Source organism: Aquarana catesbeiana, linkage group LG04 (genome assembly GCF_042186555.1).
Source record: "Aquarana catesbeiana isolate 2022-GZ linkage group LG04, ASM4218655v1, whole genome shotgun sequence".
NCBI lineage: Eukaryota > Metazoa > Chordata > Amphibia > Anura > Ranidae > Aquarana > Aquarana catesbeiana.
Genome location: NC_133327.1, coordinates 618,563,442 through 618,579,096, shown reverse-complemented (window position 1 = coordinate 618,579,096; position 15,655 = coordinate 618,563,442). Strand labels below are relative to the sequence as shown.

At 44.8% G+C, this 15,655-nt stretch overlaps 1 protein-coding gene across 5 annotated transcripts in view; it reads right to left on the bottom strand.

Moving 5' to 3' along the window:
* CDC42BPA (CDC42 binding protein kinase alpha) overlaps positions 1-5,346 on the bottom strand; it is a 360,647-nt gene extending 355,301 nt beyond the window's left edge. For 3 of the 5 annotated variants that reach the window (XM_073628296.1, XM_073628295.1, XM_073628298.1), the window contains exon 1: positions 5,022-5,346. In XM_073628296.1, the coding sequence (XP_073484397.1) occupies positions 5,022-5,196 (175 nt within the window). In that variant the 5' untranslated portion in view covers positions 5,197-5,346. The remainder of the gene's footprint in view (positions 1-5,021) is intronic. The other 2 variants (XM_073628297.1, XM_073628299.1) reach the window with 2 other exon arrangements.
* Between the last annotated feature and the right edge of the window lie 10,309 nt (positions 5,347-15,655).

Here is a 15,655-nt window from a genome sequence, read left to right as displayed (position 1 = left end):
TAATAAAATGCCTATCATTACAAGTATACCAGAATTCCACATTCTTCACTCTAGTGGGCCTCTAAGCCAGCCAGAGACATATCAGATCAGATCATACTGTTACAATCTGTTACAAAGTTTTTGTTCATCTGATACAAAGATCTACAACACAGATCATTCACTGAGCACTCAACATCAACAGCAAATGTTTGAATCATGCAAATCCGGCTGTCTTGAGGCTTAACAGCCAATCAGAAATCAGCGTTCAGCACCTTAGGCTGGACTACAGACTATTATAAGCCGGTTACTGATATATAATGTGGATCACTTCATGCTATTTCCTGTAGTACATAAGTATGGCCATTATTCCATTTTTTTTTTTTTTGTAAAGTTCATCTTCTTCTCTGATCAATCCTGGAGGTGTAAATAATATGCTGTATCGTCAAATCTGCATCAAACAAAAAGCAGGTCTAAACCACCAACAGACAGCTAGAGGGGGACCTATATGACCACTAATCATCAAAGGAGGAATTGCAGACCTATTATAGGCCTACTACAAGAGAGATGCCATCGTACACTTCTGAAAATGCCCATTGACTGGCTGTGATGTCCATGGCTTCAATTCTCAGAACAAGAATAGTGAAGCCATTTTTATTTTATTTATATCAGGCTCTTTCCAGATCTTTGGCTCAAAAAAGCCAATCCAAACAGCCAGGCAGTTAGCATTTGCAGAAGACCATGAATGATGAAAGTCAGGACTGCTGTTTCGAAATCATGAGGGCCCCATACATCCTGACAGCCCCCCCCCCCCCCCCTGCTAAAACTGAACACGGACATTGATCTAACTTCAGCTTGTTCAATTAAAGCAATAGTAAACTGTAGGTGGTTAGAGAAAAAAAAAAAAAAATTCCTGCAAGGCAATGTTATAATGTGCTAGTATGCATCGCACACTAGCACATTATGAGAAACTTACCTTAGAACAAAGTCCAACCCCGCGATTCCACCGCTAAGAGGGCTGACATCATCCCCAGGTCTTTCTTCTGGGTTCACGGCCTGCGACTACATGAGTGGCCAGGGGCGTGATGACGTCACTCTCACGCATGCGTGTGGGAGCTGCCGTTTCTGGCACTGTATGTCAGACCATCAGAGCGCATGCGCCAGTGATGTCATCGGCTGCATGCACTCTGAATATCTCCTAAACTGTGCAAGTTTAGGTGATATTCACAGTACCTACAGGTAAGCCTTATTATAGGCTTACCTGTAGATACAAGTGGTGAAACAGAATTTACCACCACTAAAAGCTGATTTCTATGCAGAGCTGCACCAGATTTTGCATTCTGCAGTTTTAGTAAATCCTTCTGCCTTTTTGGCAGTCAGCAACATGTGCAGGTAGCTGCTTGCCGCTCCTGACAACTCAGCTGCCCTACGCTAAAAGCTTTATATGCAAAAATATCCAAATGTAGATATCAGTTTCATGTAGGGGCCAACTACAACAGGGCTCAAACTGGGAGAGGGAAAACTGTCACTAGCTGTCAGGCTCTGCTGCTGTGCAGTACCATATATACTGACAAGAGGAGAAAGCAAAATGATGGCTCATCAGTATGTGGTGTCTCCATTATCCAATCAGCAAACTGTGGGTGTGTTCCAATCTCTGCTGCTACTTAGCGACTGGCTTATTTATCATGATACAGTGTATTGATACCATATTTAAAGGCTCATTCACCATTATAATTCATTTATTAATGTGCTAGTCTGTATTTTGTCAAGTACTGTGTTTTAGAGATGCTGGTATGAGTATTGGCTTGCGTTAATGTGTACGGGTACAGAAAAAGGAACAAGTATTTCCAGACTATACTTGCATTTTACATGTTGTATCTTTCATATCTTTTATAGGATGCTCTTATAAACACACATGATTATAAGCGAATGCAGAACATCCGAAAAAGCCGCATGGTAAAACACGCTGGTATGAACAGTGCCACTGAAATTACTGGTACGGAATTTTCCATGTGTTTGCATTTTTACATGCAGAAAAGCATCCAACCAAAAAAGGTGCCCAAAAAATAAACAGTCTGTTCTGTCATCAGCACCAAAATGCACCGCAGGACTAACCACAGACCCAGACACGCTATAAATTTGTAAGCTCACCTGAGCTAGCAAGATAATGCAAAATGATTGTGTTTTATTGGCTTCCACTCTTCTATATATTACAGGCAATTCAAAGATCACGTAGCTATAAATATAAGATGATATCATTAAGTCTCTAAGAAAAATCTCAACCACAAACCAGCAACTTTCTAAGCCAAGATGAAAAAATGAAGAATTGCCAGACATCTTATTATACGCTTGTCGTCACCACTTTAAAGGAGGAAAAAAAAAAAAACTCACGTGAGCTTATTTGATACGCAGTGTGCAAAGCGCAGTAACCCAGGGCAGCCAATCAGATCTTAGTTTACTGAAGTCAGACCAGTGAAAGGTCAGTTGCTATGGGATACTGTCTTTGCTGAATAAAACAAACTGATCAAAGTGATTTTAAATTTGATATAAATAAAAATAATCTATCTATCTATATCTATATATATAGATCTCTATCTATAGATAGATCTATCTATAGATATATATATATATATATATATATATATATATATATATATATATATATACATATATATATATAGATATAGATGTATATATATAGATGTATATCTATATCTATATATATATATATAGATATATCTATATCTATATATATATATTTTATCAATTCAATATTAAAAGCAGCACTTGGCATGCAAAGATCGCTATGGTAAACCAGCGGCCCCTTTTTTCACTCTGATGTGCACAGTGGTGTCCCTTTGATGTCCAGTTCAGAGGCCCCAACACGTGACAGTGTCCTGTGACAGGCTGACCAACAATGTCATTATACATTCGAGCACCATATGTCACCTCATTACCGCAGCACCATGTTCATTTACTGCTTTCTAACACCAGAGGGTACAACCAGCTGCAACGGCAGAAGCCACAGTGACACATGCTGAGGTCCATCAGCTGCAGAGGAACTAACAGCACCAGCATTCCCATTATTTTCCATTAGATGTGAGGGATCCCAAGGTGCCCCAACATTGGTCCGAGTATTAGAAGGCCTTTTTAGACATTTGGGAAACAATCAGCAATTAGGAAATTGTTCTACCAATGCTTGCGGACTACATGTCCCAGTATGACCTGTCAGCCAGCAGTTTGCTGCTGTTTATACATCCTGACCAGATGAAGGGTCCAGTTTGTACATACAGGGTCCAAAAGCATCGCTACATCCTATTTGACGCTATTTTGGGGCAACACACATCAAACTGTGACTCCAGCGACCATACAAAATCAGATTTCAATAAATGCTGCGTTCAGGGTTGTTGACATGGGTTACTGCTAATTAAATTATGCAAAAAGGCCTACTTGAGGCTCCATCCTCATGTATTACCCTAGATTTGGCATCAGCCCTCCCCTCCAATGAGTCTGGTAACCCCTCATCCTGATAAGGCCCAATGAACACTCAAGTGAGTATTGTCCTGGCACCCCAATAACTTTAATAAACACCATACATACGTGGTAGTCCAAATACACTGTGACCCTGGGTCTGAGGACACCCCCATTGGTGACCCAAGAATAGATCACGGAGTGTAAACACCTCAGTCGTGTCACCTTAAATACCAATAGCACCCCTTACTAGTATACGACCTCCAGGATTGTAATAGGAACCCTATTGACTCCTGTAAAGACCTGATAATCCAAAATATGCAGTGACCCTGGGTCTGAGGACATCCCCCATTCTGATATAACCCCTAGTGACCCCAGAATTGAGCACTGTAAACATCCCAATCAAAGTCATCTCAAATGAATGAGGACCCCCCCCCCCCCCCAATTGATTGGTATACAACCTCCAGAACTCTCCTGACACCCAAATAACAGGCGTAAACCCCAATATACCCAAAAGTCACCCCCAAATACACCATGGCCTCTCCTATAGTCTTCTACATTGATCAATGGCCCCATTATTTTCCTAATTCTCAAAAATGACAAAGGATCCCACACACATGAAAGGCACACCAAATACAACATGACCTCAGATCAGATGATGCCCCATTATTATAAGTAAACACCCTACATGAGAACAGACCCCCTTCCCCCAGAAAAACAATGATCCCGGGTCTGATGACCACCATACCTTATATGCCCCCTGACGACCCTCAACATAATCTCTACACATCAATAATAAAAATGAAAACCCCAAAAGTATGAAATCACTCCAGATACCGAGGGAAACCAATCTGGGGCCCCTAGATATCCCTACCACCTAATAACAGTGGACAACACAAACATGTCAGCCCCAATGTTACCCTTAAATCTGGTGACCCCAAGGATAGCCAAAGACCACCACTCTCATAAACATCCCAAACAAATGACAATTTCCCAAATGTGCCCTTCAGATCAGGTGATACCAAGGATGGCCCAAGTACCCCAATATCAACACCCCAAACCTCAGCCACCCCAACGTAACCCTAGCACACAATAGTAATCTCAATGTGACCCCCAGCTAAAGTGACCCCATGGGAGGTTAAAGCACCCCAATATTCCAATATTAAAAAACATCCTAAAAAGATGATGATCATCCCAATCTGAACCCAGCTCAGGTGACACCAAGGAAGGTTCAAGCAACCAAATGTCAATAGACACCCCAAGCATGACAACCACCTTTTCTGACCCCAAGGATGGCTGACACACCCCAAAATCAAGCAACACTTGATACATGACAGTCACCCCAATGTGACCCTAGCTTAGTTGACACCAAGGATGATGGTCCAAGCACCCCAATATCGACACTGCATGCAAGTGCTAATCACCCCAATGTGAACCCTGTTCGGGTGACCCCAAGAAAGGCACGAGTACCCCAATATCAGTAGAGGCCAGTGACCCCCAAAACACAAAGTGACCCCAGATCAGGTGACCCTGCAGTGACCCCCAGTCCCATCCCCCCGGTTCGGGTGACTCACCCCACTCGATGTAGTCGTGGATGTTCTTGTCGCGGCGCAGCGGGGAGGCGCAGCACTCATCGTACAGGCAGAGCAGCGAGTCCAGCAGACTCTCCACACTCATCCATCCGCCCCGCACCGCTCCACCGTCCACCAACAACCGCTCCAACTGCCGCAACCGCACCTCCCCCGACATCTTCTACACCCGCTACACCCGCCGCCCGGCCATCACAGCTCCGCACCAGCACAACCAGGACAGGAGCAGGAGGAGGAGGGGAGAGGAGGGAGGAGGAGGAGGAGAGGAGAAGAGGAGGAGGAGGATGGGGACACTGCGGGCTCCGGCACACCCGGCGGAGGGGAGGAGAGACCGACAGGAGGGGGAGGGGAGCAGAGGACAGGACAGGCTGCTGCTACTGCTGGAGACAGGAGAGAGATGAGAGAGAGAGAGAGATGAGAGAAGAGATGAGAGAGCCAAGAGAGAGAGAAGAGATGAGAGAGAGAAGAGATGAGAGAGAGGAGAGAATCAGGAGGGGAAGAGATGAGAGAGCCAAGAGAGAGAAGAGATGAGAGAGCCAAGAGAGGGAAGAGATGAGAGAGCAAAGAGAGGGAGGAAATGAGAGAGACAAGAGAGAGAAGAGATGAGAGAGAGAAGAGACAAGAGAGAGGAGAGAACCAGGAAAGAGAGAGGAGAGAACCAGGAGAGAGATGGAGAGAGAAGAAATGAAAGAGAGAGAGAGGCGAAAACCAGGAGAGAGAGAAGAGATGAGAGAGCCAAGAGAGAGAGAGAGAGAGAGAGAGAGGAGAGAACCAGGAGAGAGAGGAAATGAGAGAGACAGGAGAGAGATGAGAGAGAGTGACCAGAAAGAGATGAGAGAGAGAGAGAAGATATGAGAGAAGACAGAAGAGGTGAGAGAGACAGGAGAATGACAAGAGAGGCAAGAGAGAGATTAGAGAGAAGAGATATAAGAGAGAGAGACAGGAGAGAGCTTAGAGAGGAGAGAGAGAGACAGAAGAGATGAGAGACAGGAGAGAGATGAGAGAGAGGGGGAAGAGAGAGAGGAGAGAGTTGAGAGGGGGAAGAGAGAGAGGAGAGAGTTGAGATGAGAGAGAGAAGAACAAGAAACAGGGGAGAGAAGAGAGATAGGAGAGAGAGAGTAGACAGGAGAGACAGGAGAGGGATGAGAGAGACAGGAGAGAGATGAGAGAGACAGGAGAGGGATGGGCGACAGGAAAGAGATGAGAGAGAGAAGAGATATGAGAGAGAGAGAGAGACAAGAGAGATGAGAGACAGGAGATGAGAGAGAGGAGAGAGGCAGGAAAGAAATGAGAGAGAGAAGAGATGAGAGAGCCAGCAGAGAGAAGAGAGAGACAGACAGACAGGAGAGAGACAGGAGAGAGAGAGAGAGAGAGACGTAGAGAGATGAGAGAGAGAAGAGATATGAGCGAGAGAGAGGAGATATGAGAGAGCAAGAGAGAGATGAGTGAGACAGGAGTGATGAGAGAGAGAGAAAAAAGAGAGAGGAGGGAGAGACAGGAGAGAGAGAAGAAATGAGAGAGCAAGGAGAGAGGGAAGAAAGACAGAGGAGAGAGAAGAGAGAGAGGATAGAGTTGAGATGAGATAGAGACTGGGGAGAGAAGAACAAGAGACAGGGGAGAGAAGAACAAGAGACAGGAGAGAGAAGAACAAGAGACAGAAGAGAGTTGAGATGAGAGAGAGAAGAACAAGAGACAGGAGAGAGAAGACGGATAAGAGAGACAGGAGAGAGCGATGAGAGAGACAGGAGATAGAAGAACAAGAGACAGGAGAGAGAAGAACGAGAGACAGGAGAGAGAAGAACGAGTAACAGGAGCGAGTTGAGATGAGAGAGAGAAGAACAAGAGACAGGAGAGAGATGAGAGAGACAGGAGAGAGTTGAGATGAGAGAGAGAGACAGGAGAGAGATGAGAGAGACAGGAGAGAGAAGAGATATGAGAGAGGCAGGAGAGAGATGAGAGAGAGACAGGACAGAGAGGAAAGAGAGAGGAGAGAGAGAGGAAGACATGAGAGAGAAGAGAGAGACAGGACAAAGATGAGAGAGGGAGAGAGAGAGGGATAGAGGGAGAGAAGAGAGAGAAAGTTTCAAGCCAGCCATTGAGGCACTAAAAGACAAGGTATACAGAGCCTTCTATGCCATCAGAAGACAACTGTACCACCTAAAACCACCAGTAAGAGTCTGGCTTAGAATCTTTGATAGTGTTATCACCCCAATCCTTCTTTATGGCAGTGCAGTTTGGGTTTCTGTCACTTTCTCAGACCAATCCAAATGGGACTCCAGCCCGCCAGAAATATTTCACTTGGAATTCTGCAAGCACCTCCTCCAAGTCCATCGGAGCACCTCCAACAGTGCTGGCTGGTCTGAGCTGGGCAGATTTTCCTGACTTCTTGCAGTACAGAAAAGGGCGCTATCATACTGGGACCACCTACAAAATAGCAGTCCCAACTCGTACCACCATAAGGCCCTACTGACCAACAGAGACCACTCCAAGCCGTGTGTGCAGCAACAACTCATCAGTGCCTTGTCTATCCCAAACCCCCAACAATTCGGCCTAACAAAATCTCAAATAAAGAACATAATGAATGGTTCCAAAGAAAAATATGTTGAAGAAAGGAGAAATTAAATAACAAACTTCATGAAACTAACTGTTTACCAGTCACTGCAGAGAGAATACAAACTGGCCCCATACCTGGAGGTGCTACAAGACCCCAAAGACAGACAGACCCTGAGCCTGTACAGACTGAGCGCCCACAGCGTGGAAATCGAATTAGGATGGCACATACTCATCAGTGAGGGACACTCACTTCAGGAGACTCTCTGCTCTCATCCTGGACTTCAATTCTATAGAAGAGGAAACTCCAAATTCTACTGGGAGAAGAGGAGCCAGTGGTAAAAATAGCTGCCCAATATCTGACAGTGTGAGAGGGACATGAAAAACTGAGGACTTAAATATCCTTTAAACAGACTTACCCCATTCCCCTTTATATTACCTATTACCCCCCCCCTACAAACTCAACTGCTTTGACAATGCTAAAATTTATTTGGTCCTGCCAATAAAGCTTATTTGAATTGAATTGAGAGAGAGACAGGAGAAAGAGATGAGAGAGGGGAGATGAGAGACCGAAGAGAGACAGATGAGAGAGACAGGAGAGAAGAGAGAGGAGAGAGGGATACTAGAGAGAGATGATGGGGAGAGAGGAGAGAGAAAATAGAGACAGGAGAGAGAGAAGAACAAGAGACAGAAGAAAGAGAGATGAGAGAGACAGAAAAGAGAGGTAAGAGAAGAGATACTGTAGATGAGAGGAAACGGGAGAGATATCTACAAGGGTTAAGAGAGAGATATATAAGATGATGGGAGAGAGATAGATGTGAGAGAGATAGGAGAAAGGAGGGATGAGAGGGAAGAGACTGACAATAGAGGAGAGAGAGGGAGAGAGAGATACAAAGGTTTACAGGCGTTTTTTCATTTTTGGCTATTTTGGAAAAAAAAATTGCCTCTAAACGCAAACGCGGCATGTAAACGCGGCAAAACGGACGTTTTAAATGTTGGTTACTATCTGTCAATTTACGTTCAGGAGAGGTTGTAAAAATGTTTTGTGTACATGAAGCCTAATGCAGACAGGGCAGAGAGGAGGATGTGAACTCCTGGGCCGCGGCCTGGCCAAATCGGAAGTACATTTGTACTTCCAAAAAAGTTAATATTGGAATAAAAAAAAATTCAATATCCAAAAACCAGGTGGAGGGGTGGAGGTGGTCTTTTGTTTAAGACCACCTCTCAAAAGTGAGTGGAACTCGGCTTTAAGAGGTTGTAAACCTCTGAAAAAATCCACCCCCCCCCAAAAAAAAAAACCCTGCAAGGCATAATAAGCTAGTCGCATGTCATTATGAAATACCTTGAAACTAAGCTGTTGCAGCGATCCCCGCATACCACTGTCACGGCCAACATCTTTCCCGGTGCTTCTTCCGCGTTTGCGGGCTCCGTCGCTGTGATCAAGGCTGCGATGATGTAACTCCCGTGCATGCATTCATGCATGAGCCACTGTTCACGTCATGGGCTCGGAAGGAACGGCACCCATGGGTTGCTCCTTCTGAGCGCATGCGCCAGTGATGATACTTGCTGCATGCACTGGAAATATCTCCTAAACTGTACAGGTTTAGGAGATATTTTCAATACCTATAGGCAAGCTTTATTATAGGCTTACCTGTAGATAAATGTTTGCAGAGGAAGTTAACTTCCTCTTTAATACACCTCTAAAATAAGAGCTTTAAGGAAAAGTATGGCAAAAGCTCTTTTGACCAAAGTCCACTGTTGGCTGATGTCACTCAACCGGTCCAGGCTCTGGATTGATCCTGACTTTAATGTCGGGATCCACCAAGATGTCTGGACGGGCAGCAGGCTCAATCTCTCAGCGAGATGCACTCTCCTAAAACTGTCTAACATGCTTTCAATGAAAGTGTTACTAAACCCAGGACCCTGCATTCATTATATCTGATCTCCCACAGTACACAGAACATGGAAATTCAATTATTTTAGTAAGTATAAATTGCTAAATACCCTTTCTCATCAGCAGAATATAGTAGTCTTGTGTCTTCTATCAGTGTCTGGCCGAGCACTGGTGAAAGCTTGTAGGAGGAGTTTTCATTCACCTCTGACTGTCCTATGAAGCTGCATGACCCCTGACCCTCTGTCTGGACAGTGCTGATTGGCCCTGTGCCAGTCACATGCACCCCCCCCCCCCAAAAAAAAAACAAACAAACAAAACTCTCTAGCAATACACACAAAACTGAGCATGTGCAGAAAGCCCCAAGGCTCTGTACTACCAATAGATGGATTGGCGACAGTGGAAGAAGGGGATGATCAGAGAAGACAGGATCAAACAGCCTTTTTACACAATGCAGAGGATTAACCCCTTAGGTTCCACAGTGAGTATAACAAGCATGCTTTACTGCATATACAGGCTGATTTTACTGCTGTGTGTTTAGTAACACTTTAAAATCCATCTCATCCTATTTTGACTTCAGTAAAAATGAATTCTAATTGGTTGCAAGGATTATTACACTTTGCAACTCTGTCTGACAAGAGCAGCCTCAGCGAGGTCATCAAACCTTAAAAATTGGTTTGACATTCCACAATATTGCACCACTGATTCTCCTTGCTCCAGGTGCCTCTCTGATACTTATTTAGGTCATTCTTCTCTGTGATTATAAAGCCAGAAAAGTTACCAGCCCTCTAGAAGTTTTCACTAAAGTGAAGACTATTTGAAAAGTCTGGAAAAAAATATTTTGTTAAAGGAAAATATTGTTATTTTTTTATATCTGAGTGTCAGTCTGTAACCATGTGTATGTTGTAGGTATACTTGATGCACAGCTGAGAATGTATTGGGTAATGGAGTGCTCAGTATTGGAGAGTGCTCTGCATGTCACACCAGTACTCTGTAGGCTGATGCCAACCCACCCAGGCACGGCCGCACACAACGGCTACATGTTTAATCATTAGTAAAATTTTTACAAAGCACTGCTGCCAAAAATGAGATCATACTGTCCTTTCAGGGATAATATACTGACAGATCCATAAAATTGTGAATTCTCTGTGATTTCGTTTTTGGCAGTTGTTTTTTTTTTTTAAGTAATAAGGATACTACCAGCATAATACCTCTGAGGTCCCAGAAGAGTGACATACTGACACTTGTGATCCCAGAACAATGCACACTGACATTTTGGGGTCCAAGAACACAAAACACTGACACTTGGGATCCCAGAATAATGCACACTGAAATTTGGGAACCCAGAACAATGACACACTGACACTTGAGGTCCCAGGACAATGACACATTTACACTTTGGGGTTGATTTACTGCCATAGGGGTTATCTATAAGGATATACATGCCTCCTGCATGTATCTTTACCTGTTAAATGTCTCCCCTCTGTCTGTTATGAGACCCGAAAAACTGCAGATTCTGTGGGTGGGTCTGTTGTCTGGAGTTCGGTGGGTGGAGTAGTGATGTCAGACTCCCCGCCCACCTCTACACTCCCCTTGTCAATATGCATTTTCTCCTGTGTATTTCTTACACTGAACTTCTGCTATGATCTCTAACATCCAGTGAAAAGACAGGAAAGTAACCACATGACTTCAGCATGCCAAATCATGCTGAGGTGTGGAACACCCAATCCTTGCAGAGCTGCTGAAGAAAGGAGTGGGGGTGGGAATTAAAAAATTATGCATGTCTTAGGCTAGTGCACGAGATATGTAAATCACCTGTCACTCACAGCAAGGGGGAGGATTTGACAAAGTTTTTCTATGTTTGTCAAGATTTATCTCACTGAACAATAAAAGAGGATTGCTCAGAGATGGATTAACTCTGTGTGGCAAGACTGGGCTCAAATGATAGGAAATCTTATACTCTACATTATGATGTAAAAAAAAAAAAAAAAATTCGGGTTTACATCCACTTTAAAGGGTTTGTAACCCTAAATTATGCTTTGCTGCTAGCCCCCCTATTTTAAGCTGCCACCTTGCATTGTGTAAGTGTTTGTTAGAATCAATGCCTCTCAATGCCTTTTTGTGGAAGTATCTTCAGGCCATTCACATGACTTCTGGCCGCTCTGCTATCCCGATCCAGGGCTAGAGCAGGAGGAGACAAGATCTCCCTCTGACATCAGCCAAGAGTCACGTAATCACTGACTGCCCGCTCAGCCCTTTCCGCTGTAGCCCTGGATCAGAACAGCAGAGCGGCCAGAGTCACGAGACCGCCTTGAAGACACATCACAAAAAGGTCCTTAGAGGCGTTGTTTTTAACACTTATACAGTGCAGAAGGCAGCTTAAAAGAGAAGGGCAGCATTTTTTTTTTAATTGTAGTTTTTTTACTAACAGCAGCGGGGAGGAGGAGACAGAGACACAGACTCCTGAGCTGACAGGCAGGGAGGGGAGGAGGGAGAGGATGAGGGAGAGCAGAGAGCAGATGACGGAGGCACGTAAACTGACCAGTGTCAGGGCTCAGCAGGCATGATAAATCGTGGTCAGTTTACAGGGGGGAGGGCAGAAACTGGCAGAATCAGCCAGGTTTTTTAAAGTTTCCAGAGAGGCAGGTTAGACAATCACAAGCACTGTGCTGTTACTGTGCTGTTTACCTGCTATAAGGAAACAGGATCTCTCTCTATATATATATGTATATATAAATATATATTTTTTTATGGTAACAACCACTTTAAAGAAAATGTAAACCCAGCATTTCATATTCCTGATGCATGCCTCCTGTAACAAGTACCATGAAAAAGTATCCTAAAGCAAAACGAAAAGCAGTGCTGCTTTAAGGGTAGTAGGTAGTTAAAAACACTTTTTTTTATTACAAATTGTACACTCACATTTGTGTGATAAGAAATAGGCATAGGTAGGTTCTCCTGGGCAACGCAGAGTCACATCACGAACCAGCTGGGCTGTGGCAGGGCCGGCCTCGGCCGCTTGCGTTAGCTTCCGATGGCTTGGGGTTCCCTCAGATAGCGCGTCAGCAGGTTCCTAGGAAGATGACGTCAGGTGGAGGAGAGCGGGGGGCATGGACGTAGCGTGCTCGCGTTCGGAGGCATTGAGCACATTAGTCATAAGAGCACAGCATGGTTGGTTCTCTAGCTGTCACGTACCAGGCTGGAGGCTGAGGTGACGAGAGGGCTCCCCTTGTGGCTGAGTGCAGAGTACCTCTTTAGTTGGAGACAGAGGGTGCTATGCCCAGAGATGCATGGGTTGCCTGTCGGTGAAGCTGTCTAATGGTTCCAGAAGCGGGACATATAGGGGCAGAGAAGGCAGTCACAGCCAATGATTCTCTGGGGGTACTGGCAGATCTTGACAGATGGATAAGCAGAGACAACGTCAGAAGCCAGGCCGGGGGTCAAACACAGGAAGACAGTCAGAAGCAGAGGCAGGAAGCGTAGTTGAGATCAAGCCAGGGTCAAACATAGGAAGTCAATCTGGAACAGGCAAGAGCAGGTCCATGAAACAAGCCGGGTTCAGAGCCAGAAGAGAAGCCAAAGCAGGTCAGGGTAAGCCGGGTCGGTAACAGGTAATCAAACAGGAGCAAGAAACACAGGATACAGAGCTGATGATAATCCAGCGATTTATGAGAGCCACTGGAGTCCTTATATAGGCCAGCAAACACTGGTAATTAGGACGTTTTGCATACTTACGTTTGTCGTCGCAAATGTACGTTCGCCATTGCGTGCCGGCCGCTAATGCGCATGCGCGGACTGGCGTGGCCATATTAGATATTGACATATCTGCCAGTTCTTCTCCGGATTCTTGCCTGACACTATAGCTGTGCTGGGAACACAGCCTGCTCTCCTTTAATGATCAGACTTGTCCTGACATGCACCCCTCCCCCCTGCACAGCCTCTCACTGGGCAGTTCAGTGTGCTTCTGTTTCTCCTTCTCTAGCTCTTATTGTTATTATTATAGTGCCAACAGTTTGCTCAGTGCTTAACAAAATGAAGGCAGACATTACAGTTACATTACAACTTGGTACATGAGGAATCAGAGGGCCCTGCTTGTTAGAGCTTATAATCTAAGAGGGAGGGTCAACTGATATAAAAGGTAATAACTGTGGGGGATGGGCTGATGGAGAAAGTAAAACAGTGTATTAGTTAGAAGTAGGATAGGCTTCTTTAAAGAGAAGGGTTTTCAGGGATCGTCTAAAGATGAATAGATTAGGGGACATTTGGACAGAATGGGGTAGGGAGTTTCAAAGGATGGGAGAAGCTCTGTAGAAATCCTGAAAGACGAGCATGGGAGGAGGTGACAAGGGAGCTAGAGAGCAGGAGGTTTTGGGAGGACCAAAGAGAGAGGCTTGGTTGGTATTTTGAGACTAAGCTAGTGATGTAGCTGGGGACAGAGAAGTGGATGGCTTTGTAAATTATTGTTAGTACTTTGAAATTTATTTGTTGGGTGAGTGGAAACCAGTGGAGGGATTGACAGAGAGGGCTGGAGGACACTGAACGGTTGGTAAGGTGGATGAGTCTTGCAGCATCATTCATGATAGACTGAAGTGGGGATAGACTATGATAAGGTAATCCAATGAGGAAGCAGTGGCAGTAGTCGAGACCAGTGGCGTAGCGTGGGTTGTCAGCGCCCGGGGCAAGGCAAGTAATTTGCGCCCCCCTAACGCGTGGACTTTTAGCACTCAATGAGTCCCTTCGACTAGTACAGTATAAAACCCCTTACCCCCTATGTCACAGATCAGCTGCAGAGCTGATCTGTGTCTTACCTTTACTGCTGTAGGTCGGCTGGCCACTTGCTTGAGCAACACTTATTCCTGAGCACCCTTCCTGTAGCCTGCTTAAACGGACTTCTCGTGAACTGATCCCTTGTGTACCAACTCGGCTAGTTCTCCTGATTACGTTGTCTGCTGCCCGCCCTGACCTCGGCTCGCTATCTGGCTCTCCTTTTGCTTCATCCATCCATCCATCCATCTGTGTCTGACAGTGTCTTCTGGTACTCTCCTTGTGAACAGGGTGAACCCTTCAATGCCAGTGTCATTTGCACAGTAATCAGTGCATTTTTATAGCACTGATCGCTGTATAAATGACAATGGTCCCAAATATGTGTCAAAAATGTCTGATGTGTCCGCCATAATGTCGCAGTCACAATAAAAAAATCGCCATTACTAGTAAAAAAAAAGATTAATAAAAATACAATAAAACTATCCCCTATTTTGTAAACGCTATAACTTTTGCGCAAACCAATCAATAAATGCTTATTGTGATTTTTTTTTTACCAAAAATATGTAGAAGAATACGTATCAGCCTAAACCTGAGGAAAAAAAATGTTTTTTTTAATTAATTTTTGGGGGATATTTATTATAGCAAAAAGTAAAAAATAATGCGTTTTTTTTTAAATTGTTGCTATTTTTTGTTTATAGCACAAAAAATAAAAACCACAGAGGTGATCAAATACCACCAAAAGAAAGCTCTATTTGTGGGAAAAAAAGGACGTCAATTTTGTTTGGGAGCCACGTCACACGACCGCACAATTGTCAGTTAAAGCGACGCAGTGCTGAATGGCAAAAAGTGCTCTGGTCAGGAAGGGGGTAAAATCTTCCAGGGCTGAAGCGGTTAATTAAAGCAAAAAAAATCCACACATAGAGCACATGTCAAAAATCACCCTAGCAGGCGCATCACTAAACCTAAGGGCCTTTTCACACTGGGGTGGTTTGCAGGAGCTATTTGCTCTAATAATAGCGCCTGCAAACCGACCCGAAACAGCCGCTGCTTTCTCTCCAGTGTGAAAGCCCCTGAGGGCTTTTACACTGGAGCGGTGTGGGAAAAAAGTCCTGCTCTGCTAGCAGCATCTTTGGAGCGGTGAAGGAGCGGTGTATACACCGCTCCTTCACCGCTTCTGCCCATTGAAATCAATGGGACAGCGCGGCTATACCGCTGGCAAAGCGCCTCTGCAGAGGCGCTTTGCAGTGGTTTTTAACGCTTTCTCAGCTGCTAGCGGGGGGTAAAACCGCCCCCACTAGCGGCCGAATACGACGGTAAAGTGCCGCTTACAATAGCGACGCTTTACCGCCGACACCACTCCCACCTCAGTGTGAAATGGGCCTAAGAAAATGATAAACAATGCAGTGGTGATATA